This window comes from Melanotaenia boesemani, chromosome 8 (assembly GCF_017639745.1).
Source record: "Melanotaenia boesemani isolate fMelBoe1 chromosome 8, fMelBoe1.pri, whole genome shotgun sequence".
Taxonomy (NCBI): domain Eukaryota; kingdom Metazoa; phylum Chordata; class Actinopteri; order Atheriniformes; family Melanotaeniidae; genus Melanotaenia; species Melanotaenia boesemani.
Genome location: NC_055689.1, coordinates 38,084,077 through 38,101,263, shown reverse-complemented (window position 1 = coordinate 38,101,263; position 17,187 = coordinate 38,084,077). Strand labels below are relative to the sequence as shown.

Here is a 17,187-nt window from a genome sequence, read left to right as displayed (position 1 = left end):
GTGTGGAGGGAGGGTCGTTTCCTGCATTCAGAACCTGCGAAAGGAATCCAAGTCTGACTGAACATCTTAATTTTCTAGTAAAAATTTGTTTAATTTACAGTACTTCTTCTTCTGAATCAGCCTGACTGATTATGTGCCAGGATGGTTGGTTTATTAATGTATCCTCAACTTTTTATTTAATATCAATCAAGAACTGAGCCAGAGATCTATCATGGATTGTTCAGCCCTGTCCTTGTTGCTACAGGTATAAATATGTCTACACCGCTATATATATTATTCTCATTCTCTAACACATAGAATTTCATTAGCCATATATGCGTACTTCCTTTAATCACAGTATTAAACCATTTGAGGTGAGAGAAATGGGACCCATGTCTGCTTCATTTTCATTCTAAACTCAAAAGTTTTTCATCTTCATTGTTGAATATATGTATTAATTATACATGTAGGAGAAAAATGTCAAACAGAAGTATAAGCTATCCACCGCTCACATTTATCATTTATTTAAAACATTTGCCTCTAAACTGGCCTTGGAAAATCTACAAAACAAAGCCAGATCCGCTGACCACACGGATTCCTCAGAAACTTCGCATCTGCTTCTGAAGCATGAAACTACAGAAAGATCAGCTCCTCTGATTTTGATGCTCCCGCTCCAAGTTACCTAGGTTACCACGAGGAAACTCCAGCTCCACGTTACCTAGGTTACCACGAGGAAACTCCAGCTCCAAGTTACCTAGGTTACCACGAAGAAACTCCAGCTCCAAGTTACCTAGGTTACCACGAAGAAACTCCAGCTCCAAGTTACCTAGGTTACCATGGCATTATTATTATTTTATATATTGTGTTATTATGGGCATGTGAAAAATGACAGATGAGCAGGAAGTGCTTCAGAAATTTTATTGGCCTTTAATGTCAGATGAGAAAAAAGACAAACAGGACTTCAGCTCCCATCAGACCCTGCTCTCAGAGTTCTCAGCTGATTGGTCAGACAGGTACGGCCCTCCACTCCTTTCCCTCTGTCAGGGCTCTCGGCTGGTGAATGAACACGCTGTAATGAATGCCTTGATTGGCCGCCGCCCTGACGAAACGGCTGTTTGCTGTCATGGTAACGGCTTTCAGCGTGTCTCCAGTGCCGAAAATCATGAGCGAGCGTTGGTTGATCTTGGCGCTGGCCGTGAGGCGCAGCGTGCGCTCCGATGGCTGGTCGTCCACCAGGCGGAGGCGAGCCAGTAGCTTCTGAGCGCGCTCCTTCTCGCCCGGCCCGCCCAGCGTGTCCAAGATGGTCTGAAAGTCGTGGACAGCGGCGCGGCAGGCAAATAGCTCCTTGCCCTCCATGAAGGCGTGGAGCTGTGGCAGCACCGGCTGCCGGCGCTCCTGAGTCGCTTGCTCTGTCAGGACCGGTTCCCGGAAGGAGAGGTGGCAGTGGCCGTGACTCAGCGATGACACGTATGTGATGAGTGTGGTGATGTCCAGGTTCACCCGCCCACACTCCTCCACCTGCAGCGGTCCCGGGAATGCCAGGCTGGCCACCACAGTGCCGCGGTCCACCTGGGTCGCCTCTGACAAGTCTTCCTCAGCTGGCACCTCCTCTTTCTCCTCTTCTTCCTCCTCGTCTGCCACCAAGGTGTTGACAGCCACAATATCTCCACGGACAGACACGCCCATGTCCCGCAGGTGGGCAGCCATGGGGGCGGAGATACCGTTGTAGAAGGCAAAGAAGACGTGGGGGTTTTGGTACTGGACGGGCTGCTGGCGGCTGGCATGCAGGAAGTCCTCAGCTTGCCGGATGATGCTCTTGTCCCCATACTGGCCTCGCCCCTGCCAGATATTGTGCAGTGCCTCCGCCTTCCGGCCCACCGCCTTCACCCAGGTGTGGCCCCCGTTGGCCACCACGTCCACTACCAGTGTGTGGCGGCGGCCTGCGGCATCCTGGTAGGCAAAGACATGCAGCAAGGCCACCACGTCCTCCAGACTCTGCGCAGTGTCAACGATGGCGGTCAGGTGGGTGAGGTTGGTACTGTGCAGGTGGGACTCCTTCACCTGCAGCTGTCCCGCCTCCACCCGCCGCAGGAAGCGCAGCTCGGCACGCAGCTTGCCCACCAGCTTCTGATGGCCCTCCACACCTGGACAGAGAAGCTCCGCCCGCTGCAGCAGCGTCTGGGCGGAGCCAATCCTCTGTAGGAGTGTCACCTGCAGCGACATGGCCGCTGCATCACACCTGAGGACAGACAGAGACAAGGTCATGTTCCTTCCTTCAGACGTGTGATTGGTCAGCCGCCATCTTTAGGAATGAGAAGGAAATTATGATTTTAACATCAACTGGAAAGAGACAAATCTTAAATAACCTAAGGGCTTCAATTCTGATTAAAGTTTAAGTTTAAGTTTAGTTTATTTGCCATTTGCAGAAGGAAACCACTTTGGAAAAAACAGCTGCAAGGAACTCAAAGTGCATTGTCACGTTTAACAGACAAAACAAACATACGACCACAAGCCTAAGAATCCATCGGTAAGAAGACTTTCAATACTACACCCATAAAAGTTTAAAAGAATAGTTTTGTTTTGAGTGAATTCTTTTAATTTCCTTAAAAAGAAGAGATGCTGGCGAGCCTTTTTAATAATGTTACCAGTGTTTGACTGCCAGCTTAGATCTTTGGAGAGAGTGACTATTTGTATTTGTACCTCAGAATCATAAATGACAACAGGCTTGTTGTTCTTACACCGACTAAAATCAACAACCAGTTCACAGGTTTTAGAAGTGTTCAGAACAAGGTTGTTTTCTTCACTCCAACAGACAACATTTTCTACCTCTGCTCTGTAAAGTGATTCATCCTTTGACCTGATCAGACCGATAACAGTGGTGTCATCTGCATACTTGACAATCAGATTGTTAGGATGGTAGCAGCACAGTCATATGTGTGCAGAGTGAAGAGCAAAGGACTTAGAATACAACCTTGTGGGGAGCCGGTGTTCACACAAAGTTCATCAGATACACAGCCATTAATTTTGACCTTCTGTGGTCTGCAAGTTAAAAAGTTTAAAATCCATTTGCAGATGGCATCACCAAGTCCAAGAGATTTCAGTTTGTGAATGAGCTTCACAGGGACCAGAGAGTTAAAAGCAGAGCTATAGTCTATAAAAAGCATCCTTGCTTTTCCTTTATCCAAATGTTCATATACAGAGTTCAGAGCAAAGGAAATGGCGTCTTCAACGCTTCTGTTTTGTCTGTAAGCAAACTGCAGTGGGTCCACAGACACAGGAACCTGATCTTTATATAGTCCAACACCAGTCGCTCAAAGGTTTTCATTTACACAGAAGTTAAGGCCACTGGCTGATAGTCATCAAGGCACTTCACAGGTGTCTTCTTAGGCACTGGTAGTATGACAGACTTTTTAAAACTAAGTGGAACAGTGCAGTTTCTAAGTGACATATTATACAGGTGAGTTAAACAGGAGCAAGTTGCTCTGAACACAGTCTAAGAACACGAGGAGGAAGGTCGTCTGGACCGGAGGTTTTCCTCACCCTGGTCCTGGACAGGACTCATTACGTCCTGCTGATTGACAATAAAACCACTCTCCTCACAACAAAGAGAGGAGAGGACAGCAGACTTCTTATTCTCAGTTTCAAATCTGCAATAGAACTGATTGAGGTCGTTTGGCAATGAGTGGTCGAAAGCAATGATGTTCTCTCCTCTCTGATTCCAGGAGATAATAGAGTTCAGTCCCGTCCACATGCGCTGTGGGTTGTCCTCTTTAAAATATCCTTCTATCTTGTCTCCGTAGGATCGCTTAGCGGCTTTGATAGATGCTTTGAACAATATCTGGCCTGCTTATAGGCAGCAGCATCACCAGATTTAAAAGCCGCTGCTCGTTCCTTTAATTTCATTCTCACATCTGAGGTGATCCAAGGTTTTTGACTGGGATGTTTTTTAATAACCATCCGTGGGACACAACAGTCAATACAAAAGTTTATGTATCCGTCACCACATCACTTTATTCATCAAGGTCTTCTGACCGGAAGACAGACCAATCCGTGGCATCAAAACAACCTTGTAATTGGTTTAATTGTCTTTGTTCCAGCACTGGACAGTACGTATTATTGGCTTTATTTGTCTGCTCCTCTGAATGTATGTAGGAAGAAGAAGAATGGAGGAGGGATCAGATTTGCCAAAAGCAGGTCTGGGAATGGAGCGATAAGCTGACATTGTTGTAACAATGATCTAAGATCCATGATCCTCTGGTAGGATGTTTTACATGCTGGTAGTAGTTGGGAGGACAGTTTTAAGATTACAGTTATTAAAATCACCCGCTACTATAACCACAGCATTAGGATGAGAGCTCTCATGTGTGCAAAAGATCATCTAGTTCCTTAAGAGCAGCTGAAGTGTCCGCCTGTGGGTGCACGCACACGGCGCATAAAAACACAAAACTCCCGAGGGAGGTAAAAGGGGCGACACTTTAGCACGAGACATTCAAGATTAGCAGTGCAGGTTTGGTTCATTATAACACTGTCCGTGCACCAATGTTCATTAATAAAAAAAAACTCCTCCCTTTGTTTTCCCGGTGCACTCTTTCACTCGGTCAGAGCGGTGGACAGAGAAGCTCGGTGGTTGAAAGGCTGAGTCCGGCATGTCGCTGTGAAGCCACGTCAAACAGAACATGGAGCAGTCTCTGGCCTCGTGCTGGTTCTTGATGCGGCTCAGCAGATCGTCCGTCTTGTTTGGCAAGGACTGGACATTCGCCAAGTACAGGGACGGTAGCGGGATCTTAGATAGACGACCACGCAGTTTAACCAGCAGGCCTCCTCGTTTTCCTCTGTGCCGGCGTTTCCGACGCTGGTAGCCTGCAGGGACCCAGCTGTAGATATCAGATGTCTCCGCCCAGTCCCCTCACTGTCCTCACGTTCTCCTCGGCTCGCCTCCTGGCCTCCACTGCCTCAAGTGCGGCAAACATTAAAATCTTTACACCTTAGCTCAGGTTAGAGAGTCCAACGAACTTCCCGGATGTATAAAAGTGACTCACGATCATAACTTACTATAGCGAGTGCTTCATACACAAAGACAAACAATACAAAGAAAATGAGAAATTCATTGCACAGGAGAGCTCTTGCGACGACGCCTTGCCTCGCGCCATCTTGCCTCATGCCTAAATTAATTAATTAATTAAAATCAAATCAAACTTTATTCATAAAGTTTTAAAATAAGAAAATTGAATATCTATAAAAACATTTACACACTAAAGTATAAAACAATAAAATACACTATATCATACTTTCACATCCACACAGCACACACATACACCCACCACACCCCCCACCACGCCCCCCCCCTCGCTGCACAAACATGAACTCTGACCTCTAGCTTTTGTTTCTTTAGCTGAAACATCTGTATGAAACCACATTTAAGATGAACATCTGGCTCGACGCTGAGGTGTTTAAAAAGAAAACAAGAAGAAAAGAGAACCAAACAAAAGAAAAAAATTCATAATTAAATAATTAAAAGACAGATATATAAATAAATAAACAGACAAAACAAATGGACAAAATAAAACAAAGTTCAGCTGCAGGCTGAGCTGAAGCGGGGGGCTACAGCATCGTTTAAAAACATGGACAGAATCTGCAGCTCTGAGGTTCTCTGGCAGGATGTTCCACAGACCAGGAAAAAAGAGGGGGACCGAGGCCTCGACGTAGGACAGGAAAACCCTGTCCACAAGAACCCTGACTGACCAGGGCTTACACATATTAAACATTGTGAGGAGCTAAAGTAAAAAGCTGAAAATGCTGTACGCCAAAACACATCCAGACTTATAAAACCATCCTGCACACCTGCAGGCAGTGTCACCTTTTAGACCACAGAATACCTGGAAACGTACACCTGATGGATGGAAGGGTGGGTGGATGGATGGATGGATGGATGGATGGATGGATGGATGGATGGATGGATAGATGGATGGATGGAGGATGGATGGAGTCCACAGACGTTAAATCTCCGTCCTTCAAACGTAGTTATGGACATGCCAGTATCTTTATGAAATGTCAACGATAATGTTACATTTAATTTGAAATAAGTCGTCGTCTGTTTTTCTGTCTTCCCGTCTTTCCGTCTTCCTGTCTTTCCATCTTCCTGTCTTCATAACTTACATGGTTGATACAGAGTGAATGGATAACATTATAAAAACGATCTAGGACAGACTTACTTGATACACATTAATGATCAGAGTGGATAATGTTTCTATAATAAAAACGATGTAGGAAACGATGTGTAGACTCTGAAACAAAATGTTGCATCATCCTCTGGACACACACCAGCTGTAGGAGCTGCACCCACCCTCTGAAATGTGTGTGTCACGTAACATAATGTCAATCATCTCCCTTCCTTCCACTGATCAGGTCTAATACAACAGCTGACCGACCGAGCTGCAGGTTCTGTGTCAGAGCCGGTTACCGTGGCAACGCATCACAAACAGTCCACTCAGCCGCTTCTTGTGAATAACTTGGGATTTTAATGGTGAAAAACAACATTAATGCATTAATAATTTAATATTTTTTTCTTTCGTAAGTGACCATGGTACACACATATAAATGTTTCCTGATATCAGCTGGATGATGCAAGATGGCGCCGCTATTGTCAGCAGCTGTCGTACCTGCTCCTACACTTTTTTTTGTACATAGTACTCTTTTTCCTTATTTTTAACTTTCTAAGCTCTCCTGCACTCTGTCATACCACTTATGACAGGCAGACACTGCTTAACCTTGGATTACAGTACTCAAACTATATTCTAAGACCCTTTTATGTTGACCCGGCTTGGCCTCAAGACATCTTGCGCCAGAGGGCCGACATAAACAAAGGAGGACGAGGGGGGCCCAGGTCATGGAGTAGGCCTCGGGGGAAAAGAGCCGGTGTAAGAGAAAGGTTGAGGCGTAGAGCACACCACACGCCACTGCCAAGCATCTTACTGGCAAATGTCCAGTCACTGGAGAACAAGCTGGATGAGCTCAGAGCCTGGCTAAAGTACCAGAGGGACATACGGGACTGCAACATTATTTGTCTCACCGAGACATGGCTGACTCCTCTCATACCTGATCACGCCGTACAACCAGCGGAGTTCCTGTCCGTTCATCGCATGGACAGAACGAGTGAGTCGGGGAAAAAGAGAGGCGGAGGGGTGTGCTTGATGATCAATAATAAATGGTGTGATAGTAAGAACGTCGTCACACTGAAGCAGTCCTGTTCGCCTAACCTGGAGCTCCTGACGCTTACCTGCCCCGTGAGTTTACTTCGGCTATCATCAGCGCCGTCTATATCCCACCCCAGGCGGACACGAATGCTGCACTATCTAAGCTACATGAGGCTATCTCCACCCTTCAGGCTAGTCAGCGTGAAGCAGCTCTCATCGTAGCCGGAGACTTTAATAGTGCCAACAGGACAAAGGTGATGCCGGGGTTTACCCAACACATCGACTGCCCCACCAGAGGAGAGAGGACTTTAGACCACTGCTACTCTCCCTTCAAGGAGGGCTACAAAGCCAAGCCCCTTCCCCCCTCAGACCACACCGCTGTTCTTCTCATGCCAAAATATAAACAGAAGCTCAAGCAGGAGCTACCTGTGGTGAGAGAAGTAACGCGGTGGACTGACCAATCAGAGGCCGATCTACAGGGTGCGTTGGAATCAGCTGACTGGGACATGTTCCGCAGCAGCGCGGGCGGAGACATCAAGGAGTTTACGGAAGCTGTTATGGGATTTATTGGAAAGCTCGTGGAAGATACAACGCCTAAGAGGATCATCCGAGCCTTTCCAAACCAGAAGCCGTGGGTGGACAAATCTATCCGCGACGTTCTGGCTCCCGTACAGCTGCCTATAACTCCGGCCTCGCCACTGGGAACATGGAGGAATACAAGGCTGCTTCATACAACGTCCGGAGGGCGGTGAAGGAGGCCAAACAACGCTAAGGACGTAGACTGGAGCATCAGATGGAACAGTCTGACTCCAGGGGACTCTGGCAGGGACTTCGTGCCATCACAGACTATAAAGCAACACACACACACTCGGTGAGTGCCGACGCTTCTCTGGGTAACAAACTGAATATCTTCTTCGCACGTTTCGAGTTGGGAGACCGACCACCCGTTGCGCTCCCAGCTGGAGAGGAGGAGACATTCACTGTGACGGAACATGACGTGAGGAAGGTGTTTAAAAGTGTAAACACCAGGAAAGCGGCCGGACCAGACGGCATCAGCGGACGTGTCCTCAAAGCCTGTGCTGATCAGCTGGCGCCTCTGTTTACACAGATATTCAACCTCTCCCTGAAACTGTGTGTGATCCCCACCTGCTTTAAAAAGTCTGTGATAGTCCCGGTCCCTAAGAAACCAAACCAAGAAACCATGTTGGTTGCATTGTTGTAAACAGCTGTTCATCGTCTTTGCTGCGTTATAATCTTTGATAAAATGGGAGTCTTGTGTTGTGTGACAGTCGGCCATACTACCAAAAGTAGCCACGACGTCACGTTTATTCGGTTTCCACTTGTAAACGAGGCTGTGGAAAGCAGGTGGAGGATGTAACTGAGATGTTGGATGGCCTGGTCGCAGCGGTGAGATGGAATCACGTTCACCACCATCTCTTCATGCACGTTTGTTCTCAGCATTTTCATAAAGGCAAGTAGGAGAGTTGTTGTTTTTATTGTGTAAGTAATGTTAATGAATATTCTTTATTTGGCTTTTTAGAGTTGCTATATTCACACTGGCTTCACTTGTAAACTAGAGACAAAGATGGAGGGAAATAGAAATGGGTTCATCTGTTTGTGTTTGATCAGAGTTTATTTTATTTAATCATCTTTATACAAAACATAACAGAATGATTTTAGAGATGCAGGTAAATACCAAGAGTTCTCTGAGACCTGATGGATGGTAACTGGTTGGATTAAGTGGTTCAGATTGTGAAACTAATGGAAACATCCAGTGTTAACTAGTTTTTAATAACAAACGTGGTTGCAGGTCAACCAGCTTCAGAAATGATGGAGGCTCAGACTGGACACCATCCCTGCTTCTAGGACACATCAGTTCCACCCACAAACGCTGCAGGTCTGCAGGACGAAGAAGACGATCAGCTGAGGAAAGAGACGCTGCAGCAGCAGAGATGGAGTCCACCAAGATGCAGACCCTGGAGATCTACAGACCATGAAGTCCACCAGGATGCAGACCCTGGAGATCTACAGACCATGAAGTCCACCAGGATGCAGACCCTGGAGATCTACAGACCATGAAGTCCACCAGGATGCAGACCCTGGAGATCTACAGACCATGAAGTCCACCAGGAAACAGACCCTGGAGATCTACAGACCATGGAGTCCACCAGGATGCAGACCCTGGAGATCTACAGACCATGAAGTCCACCAGGAAACAGACCCTGGAGATCTACAGACCATGAAGTCCACCAGGATGCAGATCCTGGAGATCTACAGACCATGGAGTCCACCAGGAAGCAGACCCTGGAGATCTACAGTCCATGAAGTCCACCAGGAAGCATATCCTGGAGATCTACAGACCATGGAGTCCACCAGGAAGCATATCCTGGAGATCTACAGACCATGGAGTCCACCAGGAAGCAGACCCTGGAGATCTACAGACCATGAAGTCCACCAGGAAGCATATCCTGGAGATCTACAGACCATGGAGTCCACCAGGAAGCATATCCTGGAGATCTACAGACCATGGAGTCCACCAGGAAGCAGACCCTGGAGATCTACAGACCATGAAGTCCACCAGGAAGCAGACCCTGGAGATCTACAGACCATGAAGTCCACCAGGAAGCAGACCCTGGAGATCTACAGACCATGAAGAGGACTCCTGATGCTGGAGGGGAAAGCTTCAGATACAGACCATAGAGGCTGAAGAAGATGGAGATCAGCTGATCAGAGGATGAGACACATGATGAAGATGATGAAGACGATGATGAAGATGATGTGTGTGTACAGACAGTAAAAATGTTGTTTTTTTCCTTTTGTCCATGGTTTAAACATGAATAATTAAGTGTGTTAACGGCATTTTTTAAGTCTTTTTGACTCTTCGTTGCCTCTTAAGAACATAAATAACCAGCGTCAGTTTAATAATGAAAATCACTTTAAATTTTATTTACATTAAAAATCGCGTGGAGATAAACACTGAATAGGGGGCGTGTCGGCTAGTTAGGTCACGTGTCTGACGTAGACCGATTCTCAGGTGTTCTCTCTGATAGTAGTCCTGCTCTTCCACCTGGACAGGCGAACGCGACCTCACGCGGAGCACCCTACTTGATAGTGACGTCAGCGGGTTGTTTAGGAATCGTTACTTACGGTGGTTATGACGTAGGAACCGCAGGTACCGGTTGGTCGCTCCGCCAATGCTAACACAGCTTTCTTCCTCTTCTGTGTCGTTCTACTCAGCTGGCAGGAAACGCTGCGTCACTTCCGGAAGGTTTCAAGTAAATGCGAGATCACGTGACGGCTAGTCGTGTGTTCGATCCCGCCTTCAGTCAGTGTTTGTAAGAACTCATTTTAAATGAAACACCGTACAAACGCGCTACTGAAGCTGCTGGACTCGTTTTGTGAGAAAAGTTGTACTTCCGCATCTGAAACCTACTGTCCGGAAGTGACATCATATGACGCGACGTCTGGAGAAAAGCGTTTTTTCCATCTTTATTTGGGATTTATTGTAGATAACATTGCTGACAGTTTTGTACTATTTTGGCTTAATGTATTATTAGATATATTAGACAAAAAACTTCAAACATCAACTTTATGATCTTATGGCAAAATTTCATATTCACAAATGTAAACACACAAGAACATAGACCGACTTTCATTTATTCAGGACTTCAGACAAGCTTTCATTTATTCAGGATTTTAGACAAGCTTTCATTTATTCAGGACTTCAGACAAGCTTTCAGACTCACTTAAAGACTCTAAAATGTGAAAGCTCTCAATACTTTTTCAGCTTTTTACAAGGTACACGACTTTATACAGAACGCCAGTCTCCACTAAGTCCTCGCTCCCCCACGTTTTATATCTTACTATTTTAAGAAAGAAAAAAAGAAGTTACTGTATGTTGATATTATTCAGTGTAATTCTTCTATATTTGTTTTATCACCATATGTTCTCTCATGTTTATATGTTGTATTGTTTTGAATTATTCAATAAAAAATGTAATAAATAAATAAAAACATCTTGATTTGGGATTAGTTTTGTGGTTACTGGATTGTTGTCAACAAATTTGCCTCAAAGTTACGCCCCATTCACAGATCGTAAATTCGTAAATAATAATCAGTTGCTAAATTTTGCAAGTCAGTAAAAAAAAAAAAAAAAAAAAAGCCAAATCTAAGTTTAAAATGAAAGGAGTAGCACTAAAACGAAGGAAAGAAGCTACAACAAACAACCTAACCACAGAAATCCAAAGTCTTAATAAATAAAGATAAACTTTCGATTGGAGAGCTGAAAATGTTAAGATTAAAAGAAAATATAGATCATCCTTCGCATTAAAATGGCAAAAGCAGCCTTCATAAGTTCACGTGCAAGATGGCTGGAACAAGGAGAAAAAACTGCCCTCCTACGACCTGAAATACAAACTCGGTGTGATCGATTTTCTGTGTTTCTGTGCAGGTGTAACAGCTGCTTGTCTGCTGTTAGGTTGGACTGGAGCTCGTTGCTTCTGTATGCTGGATCTTCGTCTCCTCTTCCAGTTTTTCTACTTTCCTTTTTACTTCTTTTTATTCCTCTCCATTTTTTCTGTCTCCTCCAGTCAGGTCTAACAAGACTCCATAAATTCCATAATTCTAAATAAATAAAACTAAAAAATAAATAAAAATAAGCCAATAAATAAAATCGGATTATCTACAGGAGCCTTATACCCATAAAGCTCCTCTTGGCAAAGCAAATCTGTTCAGCACAACACAGCAGCCACACCATCATTTTTCTGCTACCGTGCCAGACAGGACAAGATAGAAAAACACAAATAAAATAAAAAATAATGCAAAACCTTTTAATGGAATTGAAGGTATATTGTCTATGTTATCTCTAATGAACTGAATACGTGCTGTAGAGACATTTCTGACTCACAGGTTCAGTCTGTTCATCAGATGTAGAAACAACCAGATGTTTGTTCTCTGTCCAGTCATCCATGAAATCGATCTTCTATTCCAGATCTCTCTGTTGTTCCATGTTGAGGACTGAAGCAGGACTGTTACAGGAAGGACATGCAACGCATTTATCATTCCTGAAAAAGAACTGAAGCATTTCACTGTTCATTACTTCAGACGCAACAGATTTTATTCCACCTTCATCACAGAATTTTAGAAACTCCCCTTTCTGAAAAAAGTTTCTTTTTCCAGATAAAGTTTAATTTGTTTATTATTTAATGGTTTTAGGAGGAACAGCTGAGATGTAAGCAGGGTCAGTCAGTCTGGACATAACAGAGTTATGTCTCTTAATCCAGTTATTTATCTGTATGACGTTTTCTGTTTTCTCTTTATTACCGACTTTATTCAACTCAGTTTCAGCTCTTACAATAATTTATTCAACATCCAACCATTTCAGCACTTGTAAACAGCAGTTAATGCTTAAGCTAGGGCAAATGCTAAGGCTAAGGCTAAAGCTAGGGCAAAGGCTAAGGCTAAGGCTAAGGCTAAAGCTAGGGCAAATGCTAGGGCAAAGGCTAAAGCTAGGGCAAAGGCTAAGGCTAAAGCTAGGGCAAATGCTAGGGCTAAAGCTAAAGCTAGGGCAAAGGCTAAGGCTAAGGCTAAAGATAGGGCAAAGGCTAAGGCTAAGACTAAAGCTAGGGCAAAGGCTAAGGCTAAGGCTAAAGCTAGGGCAAATGCTAGGGCAAAGGCTAAAGCTAGGGCAAAGGCTAAGGCTAAAGCTAGGGCAAATGCTAGGGCTAAAGCTAAAGCTAGGGCAAAGGCTAAGGCTAAAGATAGGGCAAAGGCTAAGGCTAAGGCTAAAGCTAGGGCAAATGCTAGGGCTAAAGCTAAAGCTAGGGCAAATGCTAGGGCTAAAGCTAAAGCTAGGGCAAACGCTAGGGCAAAGGCTAAGGCTAAGGCTAAAGCTAGGGCAAAGGCTAAGGCTAAGGCTAAGGTTAAAGCTAGGGCAAAGGCTAAAGCTCAAAGTTCAAGGTTCAAGGAATCTTTATTATCCCGTGAGGGCAATTTTTTGTACAGCCAGCAGTCAAAAAACAATCAGTCACAAACACACAATAACACAACGTGTTTAAAAGGACTATAATAAAAATAATATGTTTAAAAAATAAATAAATAAATAAATAAGTAAAAATTAAAACTCCTTATTCAACAGGGCAATGGCTGCAGGGACAAAAGAATACTTGTGTCTGTTAGTCCTACCTCTTGGTAGGATGTACCTGCGCCCTGATGGAAGCAGCAGAAATTCATGAGCCAACGTTGTGGCTTTGGTCTGTAAGGATTAAACAAGCCCTGTTTAACCCTCTGGCTTGATGCAGGGCTGAAAGGTCATTCAGGGAGATCCCTGCAATTTTTCCACACAGTCTAACAATCCCCTGTAATCTGTTCTTGTTCTTGAGAGAAAGGGAGCCATACCAACAGATAAAAGAGAAGGTTAAAAGTGATTCAATAAAACAAGAATAAAACATTTGCATAAAAGTCCTGTCAACATTAAAACTACGAAGCTTCTGATAAAAATACATGCGCTGGTGAGCTTCCTGCACTAGTCACTTCCTTAGCTAGGGCTAGGGCTAAAGCTAGGGCTAAGGCCAAGGCTAAGGCTAGGGCTAGGGCTAGGGCTAGGGCTAAGGCTAAGGCTAAGGCTAAATCTAGGGCTAAGGCTAGGGCTAAGGCTAAGGCTAAGGCTAAGGCTAAAGCTAGGGCTAAGGCTAGGGCTAAGGCTAAGGCTAGGTCTATGTCTAAAGCTAGGGCTAAGGTAAGGCTATGGCTAGCAGTTAGGCTTCAACTCGATCGCTTTCAGCCAGGGGCGGATTTAGGAAATTTGGGGCCCAAAGCAAAGGCATGCATGGGGCCCTCTGAAATGAGACGACCACACACAAAACAACAGGTCAGTTATACAGATACAGACATTTTAACAGAATACACAATTTGTTTTAGCTTTTATCCCTCTCTTCCTGTCCCCTTTTCATGTTGTCTCTCCTTTTTACTTCTGCCCCTTTTACTCGTCTTCCTCTCTTGCATTTCTCTCCCTTTTTTTTTTTCTTTTTCTCTTCCTGTCTTTGTATTTTTCTCCTTTTCGTCCTTGCCTTTTACTCACATTCCTCTCCACGTTTTCTTTTGTCCCTTTGTCTCATAATCTTTGTATTTTCCCCCTTTTGTCCCTAAAATCTCAGAAGTGTCCCTGTCCCAGCCCGTCCCTGTCTCATTCTGAAAACAAACACAAACGCAGTATAAGGCTCGTACCAGCAGTGAAATGGAAGTATATTTAACAGTTCTAACTTAGAAATCGCAGGATTTCATGCATCTTTAACGTCGTCTGCTCCGCTGTATCTCCACTTTCTGCTCCTCTACTGGACGTTATTTACGTTGCTGGTTACATATTTCAAACCCTGCCTGCTCAGTGGAAACCATAAACCCCCAGAATGATGACCTAATGCTAATATTTGTGATAAACTGAAAGATTCTTCCTTTGGGGGGTGACTTCTTACTACAGCAGTAAATAACACACATTAAAGCAATATTAATACAAAGCTGTAACACTGACAGGTTGTGTAATACAGAGAGTAGTTGTTAATAACTTTCTTAAGTTACATAGTTTCTATTGTTTTGAATTCATAACTTAACACATTAAGGACTAAAAACACCTGCCACAATTACCTGTACAACCTGTGGGTGATTTTAGAAAGACCGCCCAAAGCCGTAAATTTTCCTGGAAATTCAACGCAAAAAAATCAAGTAGCAAATAGAAACGAAATTCAAAGCTTACTTCAAAATGACCTATAACCTTTCCCCGTCTTCAGTGGGATTCTATTCTATTCTATTCTATAGTCATGTAGCAGACGCTTTTATACAAAGTGACTTACATTTGAGAGGAAGAACACAAGAAGAATTCAAACAAGATGGAAGTGCTAGAGGTAATGTATATATAAATGTATATATGTACATATATATATATATTTTCAAGCTTTTTTTGTTTGTTTTTTGTAAGTCATGTTGTTTAAATACAAGATCATGATTTCAAACAGCATCAACTAGGGTATAAGTGCAGCAGCTTCTTCAGTACCTGGTTGAGCCAAAGAGCTGGACAAATCTTTCTAACTCATTCTGAGTAGAAGAGTTAAGCTAAGTGTGGAAATGCTCCTTAAACAACTGAGTCTTTAGCTTGCTTTTAAAAGTGCTAGCCACTGCAGCTGTTGCTGATAGCTGCTGATAGCCGCTGATAGCCGCTGCTGTCGTTGCTGCTAGCCGCAGCTGTCGCTAGCCACAGCTATCGCTAGCCGCAGCTGTCGCTAGCCGCAGCTGTCGCTAGCCGCAGCTGTCTCTAGCCGCTGCTGTCTCTAGCCGCTGCTGTCTCTAGCCGCTGCTGTCTCTAGCCGCTGCTGTCTCTAGCCGCTGCTGCTGATAGCCTTTACTGCTGCTGTCGCTAGCAGCAACTGTCGCTACTGCTAGCCGCAGCTGTCGCTAGCCGCAGCTATCGCTAGCCGCAGCTGTCGCTAGCCACAGCTGTCTCTAGCCGCTGCTGTCTCTAGCAGCTGCTGTCTCTAGCCGCTGCTGTCGCCACTGCTATTCACTGCTGCTGATAGCCACTACTGCTGCTGTCGCTGCTGCTAGCCGCTGCTGTCGCTACTGCTAGCCGCTGCTGCTGCTAGCCGCTGCTGTCACTGCTGCTGTTGCCACTGCTGACGCTACTGCTAGCCGCTGCTGCAGTGAAGATGGTAGTCATTTTAGGTTATTTTGAGAGCAGCTTTCTGCTTTCCTCCTCCTTTCTCCTGTTTTCAGCACCACTGGGGTAGCATCTTTTTGTCTCTCCTCTCCTCTTCTTGACAAGCCTCTTCACGCCGTTAGTTTTCATATGTTTTTCTGCTGTCCTCCTGGATCTTTTCTGCACATGTGCAGTAAGATGGACTGATCCAGTGTAGTGGACACTGAAGGGGGGGCCCCGAGACACACGATACAATAAGTATTCTGCTGGCATTTTAGTGAAAGGATTTTAATTTAAAAAACATCATTTTTGTGCGCAAATAAGTAATAACTGTATTAACCATAAGTGTATGAGGAGTTTTATGGGGCCCTTGGGTACTTGGGGCACTAGGTGTAACCAAAAGTGTTTAGCTTGACTCCTGGTATCGACTTTTGGTCCAAACTTCTCTCAATAACTGACTCTGCCTTTTGTAATTTTAATAAATAAGGAGGAGGATGAACTGCTGGTCTTTATTTCTCTGTACAAACAGGGAAATGCTGGTCACATGTGTGACTCTCGGTTGGCTCACATGCAGCATGCTACAACAAACGGGAGCCTCTTTAGCATGAGCAAAGTAGCTAGCTAAGAACATTAGTGAGGCATTTCCCGAACATTTGAAGCACATGTCACAGAACTCCTCACATTGCTTATCAGTAGTAATTAAATAGTATCCAGTGACCCCCTAGTTCACAAAAAATGCATCAATACCGTCCCAAGTATAACATAGCGTGTAAGACTGCTCTAACCAACCTGCCTCGAGCATGTTCATCTCAGCACTGGTAACGTTCTGCCACTCCCAGCGGTATTTACCGACCAGTGACAAGAGAAGGCGCCCGAGAGACAACATAACACGACAGGTGTTCTTCAGTATCCCCAGTGACAAGTGGAATAATGTCTTTTTACCTCTGAACGCATTCACACTGCTGCTCTGCATGAATGGACTGTTTTCTATAACAACAGCACTTTGAATGTTTAACTGTAGACTGTGAATTAGTTTAATCCAAATTCCTAAATATCTGACATTTTAGAAGCTTTACTGATTGGAAAAACGTTTCCATTCACTCAGACTCAGATGTTGTCCTGAGAGAACCTGGCTCTCCATCTGTACAGAACCTTGTTGTATTATCTGCCAGCTGGAGCTTCCTACCTGGGACGTGCTGCAGGATTAGGGTATGTGGGGTATGCGAGGTGTGTAGGGTGTGTATAAATCACCAAACTCACCCCCACAAGATGTCCCTGATCAAACTTATCGATTAAAATTCATAAATCTGTTATACAGATGAAGCAGAGAGGA

At 44.6% G+C, this 17,187-nt stretch overlaps 1 protein-coding gene across 1 annotated transcript; it reads right to left on the bottom strand.

The window, feature by feature from the left end:
* Window positions 1-883: 883 nt before the first annotated feature.
* On the bottom strand, window positions 884-10,603 carry c8h7orf25 (chromosome 8 C7orf25 homolog). The gene is made up of 2 exons (XM_041993631.1): window positions 10,320-10,603; window positions 884-2,218 (listed from the first exon to the last, which is right to left on the bottom strand). Exon 2 carries the CDS (start codon window positions 2,200-2,202, stop codon window positions 985-987), a length of 1,218 nt encoding a protein of 405 aa, XP_041849565.1. The 5' UTR covers window positions 2,203-2,218; window positions 10,320-10,603; the 3' UTR covers window positions 884-984.
* Window positions 10,604-17,187: the final 6,584 nt, after the last annotated feature.